The 6,000-nt window shown below is 51.8% G+C and overlaps 1 protein-coding gene across 2 annotated transcripts in view; it reads left to right on the plus strand.

The window, feature by feature from the left end:
* zdhhc5a (zDHHC palmitoyltransferase 5a) overlaps positions 1-6,000 on the plus strand; it is a 33,590-nt gene that overhangs the window by 26,515 nt on the left and 1,075 nt on the right. Inside the window, exons 9-12 of one of the 2 annotated variants that reach the window (XR_015129782.1) lie at positions 549-657; positions 1,442-1,551; positions 2,919-4,184; positions 5,061-5,194. Coding sequence is in view for 1 of the 2 variants with exons in the window: in XM_086294573.1 (XP_086150699.1) it covers positions 549-657; positions 1,442-1,551; positions 2,919-4,030; positions 5,061-5,301 (1,572 nt within the window). In the remaining variant the exon portion in view is untranslated. Of the gene's footprint in view, positions 1-548; positions 658-1,441; positions 1,552-2,918; positions 4,185-5,060 lie in introns of both variants that reach the window. The other variant, XM_086294573.1, reaches the window with a different exon arrangement.

Below are 6,000 nucleotides of genomic sequence, written 5' to 3' on the forward strand. Positions count from 1 at the left end.
CATTAACGGGAGAGGACGTGCAAACGTTACCGCTGCTGCTGGGTTGAGATTCACGAGTCCAGAATTAAAAACACGACATTCATTTAAGGTCATCGCGTGTTTTGTGAGCAAATGCTTTTGCATGTTCGTAGTGTTTCCTCCCTTACATGAAATATCTGCTTTGCAAGTATTGCAAGTTGCCCTGTTGTCATCCGTTCTCGTAAAGTATAACCAAACTTTTGAGTGTTTGAGCCGCCATGTTTCCTGCCAGGTAAATGATGCTCCACAACGTGGTGACGTCATTCGGGGCGACTGGAGCCGATAAGGGAATCGTTTGCAAACATGGCAAACAATTCCAAGGAATTGAAACAGTGGGAACCGGTTCTCAACAAGAACCGGGTTTCGATGCCCATCCCTACTCACACCACCCAGCAAAAGTCCATCTGGGTGTGACCCCAGGCTTCTTTCTACTTTTCTGTTCGGATTTGGTCACAGAATGTCTGTATTTCACCAACAGATGGGTAATTCTGTCACTTTCTGTCTCTAATGCTCGCATTTCTTCTTTCCAGTCAAAGTCCAGTCTGGAAATGATGGAGAGCCAGTCCTGTGACGCTGAGCCACCACCACCTCCTAAACCAGAGCTCCGCTACCCAGGAATTACCAGAGGAAACACAGAGGGTGATTGGCTCTTACTCTGTCTGCTGCAGTTTGTCTGCTTCCTGTTCAACATATAGTTTCATACAAAGGTTTGAGAACCCACACTCAAAGGACTTAATATTTATCCTCATCGGGAGGCTTGTGGTTAGCACTGGTGCCTCACACCACGAGGGTCCTGGGTTCGAATCCCTGTGGCTGCGTGGATACACTGTCATGGAGGAGATTACGTTAATTGGTGATTTTGGATGTGGAGGTGAGTGGCTGTCTGTCTGTGTTGACAGCTGGGATGGGCTCCAGTATCCCCAGCTCCCTGCCAGTACTGTGAACATTTAGAGTCCCACAAGCAGCAGAGGGTTGCTTGTGGGATACTATGTCTTACTTCATAGTATCATTAAAAACAGCAGCTGTGTTGCACTAATATGATGAAATCTCTAAATTCATCGTCAGAGGTTTGAGCTTTGAAACGAGCGCTGGTGACAGCGTCTCTGTAAATGAACAGAAGGTTAAAAACGAGGAGAAGGATCCTAAACGCACCTCACGAAGACCTCACACACCTCTGATCCAAGAATATTGGACAATGTTTCAAAGCAGCGCATGCAGGACACCCCAAGACCTTTTGCAGAAGGACGGACTAAAGTCTCACAAAACCTGAAGGGCTGTTAGCTGTCAGAAGAAGCGGTGCTAGTATCATCATGCAGGGTGTCCAAACAAAACTCTGCATTCACTATAGCTCTTCTATGCTAATGGTGCTCAGTGCACATGAAGGAGATTCTGTGCTCATCTTGTTTCTCTTTCCACCCTCCAGAGTGCAGTTTGCTGAACAAGGCCCCTCCCACTCCCACTATGTACAAATACAGGCCCACGTACAGCCCTGGCAAGAACCACACGGCGCTCACACATGCTTACGCCAACCAGGTAACGCACGCAGAATGCAAGAGTGTGTGCTACGTGTCAGGTTGGACCTCCACTCGTCCCTGCTTCTTTGATCATTTTTTAATCTAACATCTCCATTTCTGTTTTGGTTTTTATTTTTCTTTCTCCTTTTGATTTCCTGTCGGCCATCTTGGTTTGGTTTCTCAGTGGCTTTCTGTTGATCAGTAAGTGATTGTGCTGAAAGCAGTTTCCTCCTCTTATCTTTTAACTTGTTTCCTGTCTCCTTCTGTTTGCACTGGACGTGGCTGAAATACTGTAATGAAACCACTGAAAACAGACTTCACGACTCCGTCTCAGCAGCGTTCTTTGAACACAGTGAGATATGAACGTGACGCAATCAGGACTGCCATAAATACACTGGTTCTGCTCAGTATTTGTGCCCCTGTCTGGTCCATATCACTCCTCAGTTTCTTTGTTAGTTCTTCCTGGTTAGATTTGTGCCTTGTAGCCCTTTTCCATTGCCTGGGGTCCCAAGTGATCTGAAAATGTGATGTCAGCAGACCGCATGCCAACGATTGGCCAGTCGGGACATCACTCGACACGTCATGAGAGAAACTGCCACCATTTTTAAAGCACAGCAGTGGGGAAATGCAGAGTGTGACACACATTGAGCCTTGACGTGTTCCTTTGTCGTGGTGTTCATGTCGCATACAAATGTCATCACAAGATCTGTGGCTACACCGACCCCCCCGCGCGTTGGGTGGCAGTCGTAATAGTTTGAGTCACATCGACATGATCCAAGTAGGTACTAATGGAAAAGGGCTTTGAGTGACTGTGGCTGTAGCTCTGTACGATTCCTCTTTAGTGTTTAAGCATCAGTGTCAATACAGCGAACGCCATCATTTCACCATCTCAGACATTCTGACTGACATGTTACTGAAACAGGCAGAGCGCAGGAAGCTCCAAATACAGCGCACAATAGCAGGATCCAGAGAGTCTGAACACTGGCATGGTTATAATGAACATTATGATGATGGAGCTGCCGAGTTCATCTGGACAGTCAGGGTTGTACAAAGAGCAGTTTGGTAAATGTGCTGGTTCTTTTAATGCTTTTTCACTCGATTCGAGCACTTGGAGCACTCTCTTAGCCTAACGTGCACACACACACTCTGATGGATACACTGAGATACTTGTGAAAGCACAGGCCAACCACCGGCCTTCTGCTCAGATGACCCACCCCTGACTAATCACCGTTGGTTAGGGGTGGCTGTTGTGTCAGGCTGTCACCGCTAGAGTGCAGTATGACTTTAATCTTCCCTCATGTGCTGAGCTTCTTCTTGTTTCTTTTTCCTCCCTCCGCCTCCCTTCACCTTCCCTCTTCTCTCTCCTCTTCCCTCTGGCTCCTCCAGCTAAGTCGAGGGGAGAGCGTCGGCAGTGCCAGGGACTCTTCCTCCTCCACCTCTTCCCTCCTCCAGGCCAGCCAGCAGCCTGGTTTCCGCTCGCAGCCCAGCCTGGATCGGAGGGAAACGTCGTCTGAAAGAGTGGGAGGGGGAGGAGGAGGGGAGAGGAGGGAGGTGGGGCGAGAGGGAGGAGGAGGAGGAGGCGGCATTCCTGGCTATTCTCTGGGCGGGCGCTCCTACCCCTCCTTCTCTGACCCCACCGTCCTGTCTGCAGTGGCGTCGCGATCTTCCAGCTCCACGCACACCTCGGCGGGCACCGTCCACGTCTCAGAGGCCACCACCACCTCCGCCAGCTTCAAGAGCTTAGCCAATCAGACACCCCCGCCCCACCACCCGTCTCGCAACGGGAGCCTGTCTTACGACAGCTTGCTAGCAGGCGGCGATGAGTTTGACAAAGCAGTGGGCGTGAGCTCGGTGGCCCCCGACGTCTCCGGTGGGAGACCCTGCACGCCAGCGGCGGGTGGTGGCTACAGCTCCCCCTTCCTGTCGTCACAGCAGAGAGAGGCTGAGATGCAGTCCCAGTCCACCCAGTCACCCCACCACCACCACCGTTCCTCTCACCACCACCACCCCTTCCTCCATCACTCCTCATCCTCCACGTCTTCCTCCCCACCGCCTCCACCAGAGAGGGAGCGCCTGCTGGGCGAGCCCCACCTACCTGCAGCGCCTGCCGGTCAAACCTCTGCTCCACCGCCCCCACACCACCACCACCACCATCACCATCACCACCACCACTCCCACCACCACCATCATCACTCCTCGTCCTCTTCCTCCACCTCTCGTCCTCCACGCTTTGCTGCCCCTCACGCAGGGCCCCACCACGCCTACCCCTATCGCACCCGTTCGACCGACACGCCTCTGGGCTCCTCCTCCACCACGCATCCTCCCCGCTCCCCACACCCCCCACCTCTGGGCAAGTCGCTCTCCTATTCAAGTGCAGCCGCCGCCGAAATGCAGTACCGGCTGGTCCGCAAGGCCTCGGCGTCGGCCGGAGCAAACGCAGCGGGGGTAGGAGGAGGTGGAGGCGGAGGGATGGGAGGAGGAGGAATCCAAGTGCCGAAGTGAGTATGAGTTTGAGCTTTTGTCGGGACGATTGGTTTGACACTGAAAAAGCGCCTGCTCGCCTGAAACCTGACTACCTGATTGACTGCTCCTCCTGCTCCTGCTCCTCCTCTTCCCTTCTCTCTTCCTCCTCCTCATCCTGCCAGACTTCCTGTGAGTTTCTCATTCTTCTCCCTTTGCTCGTCTTCCATCCATCTGTTGTGCGTTGTTTGTTGTCTTGTGCGTTATTGCTACTGTCTGTTTGGTCACCATGATTTGACGTGCAGTGATGATGACTTTAATCAAACTGAGGAGCCCAGTGTTTGTGGGAGAAGCTTTTTACTGCTCCTCGGTTTAACCGCACAGGAAGTGAAATCTGAAGGAAGCGTGAGTAGCAGCACAGTGTTGCTGTTAAACTGAGGCTCAGTCTGACCGCTGCATGACGGCGTTTTCAGTTTGTCTGTCCCGTCTGTCATTCCTGTTCTTTTCCGTCCTGCTCGCTGTGTTGTGTACACGTACTCCACCCCTGTGTACTGCCAAGGTGTTTCTGTAGCTACGATTATTAAAGGGAAGTGAAAAGCATGATTCACCGTCCACAAACTACTGACCTCTGTGTACTAAAGCTAGCTTTGGTAGCCCTGGTTTGGGTTGACCTGATGTGAACTATAGCATCGACATGGCTGAGGGTAGCACCGCCCACCGCCAGTATTTTCATACACAGGACCAATCAGCGTAAACACTTTTTATTGTCACCATCGGTAACACAACAGCCCAACTGTGTGTCCATGTTCCCTCTGGAACTACGCACGCCGTAACTACGTCCACTCTGACTCGCCAAATTCTTTCTCACCGATCAAAGCGATCCAGTCATTCCTTCATCTCCAGTGTTCAACATGAAATGTGTTCAGGTCTAAATGTAGTAAATGGTGACATCCATCCAAATGTAGCCGCGCTTCAGTGATGAAATTAGCAGCAGAGCTAACATGGCTAACACGCTGCAGCCCGCAGTTTTCAGTAAAATTGTTCTTTTCTGTCTTTTCCTAAAATCAGGGATGAGCTGATGCAGATGAAATCTCTGAGTCGGATTAATGGAGGTCAGCCCTTCTCCTCGACTTCCACCTCCTCCTGCTCCGCCCCTTCCTCTCCCTGTCACCCAGTCAACACGTCCGCTCCGCCCAGAGCAGCCTGTCCCAGCCCAGCACTGATGCTGAGTCCTGCCCACAAGCCCCAAGGCAGCGGGGTGAAGAAGGTGACTGGTGTCGGGGGCACCACCTATGAGATTTCAGTCTGACTGGCAGTCGGCCTCCAGCTCCAGGACCAGTGGGACAAAGTGGACGCAGCACTACGTCTTTATGCCCGCTAAGGAACAAATTCAGATTTTACCAAAAAAAACAGCTTCCTGCTGTGGACCTGGACCTTACTTCTCATTGGCTGTGTGACTGAGCAGCCCCTCCAATAGAAACCTGGTCTAAAGTGAGGCAGAATCCCAGGCGCTGCGCTAGAAAAGACTAGTTCTTGGTCCAAACAGACCCCACGGTGCTCACTTCTGCTTAGGTCTGTGTGGCATTGTACAAGCATAGCAGCGAAAAGGCGTTAGCACTGCCAGGGATGGGGGCTGGATCCCCGGGGGTCCACTCTGGAACAGGTCTGGACTCGAGCTGAGTTTACCTGATGTTGGTTGTCTCCCTCTTTTTTAGACCTCATCATTTTCACACTTGTATCTAGATCATGAAACTGTGGAACCCAGAGGGCTCCCCCAGGACAGGTGATGAGTCACACCAGGGGGAGTGCAGGTAAAGCGTGCTTTTACCAGCAGCATCCACCTGATGGAGCAGTCAGGTGGCACTGGACCACAGGTGTGTGTGTGCGTGTAATCCTGAAACCAGTCAAAGGGAGCTGTTAGCGGCTCTGTACCTTTCTGCTTCGATGATGATGAACTCTGAGTTCGTTCCTGATGGAGGAAAGAACAGTGTAAGATTTGAAGGGGAGG

Source organism: Aulonocara sp. 'chitande type north' Nkhata Bay, linkage group LG6, assembly GCF_057382095.1.
Source record: "Aulonocara sp. 'chitande type north' Nkhata Bay isolate Kocher_YH1m ecotype deep benthic linkage group LG6, A_spYH_male_GT1.1, whole genome shotgun sequence".
Lineage (NCBI taxonomy): Eukaryota > Metazoa > Chordata > Actinopteri > Cichliformes > Cichlidae > Aulonocara > Aulonocara sp. 'chitande type north' Nkhata Bay.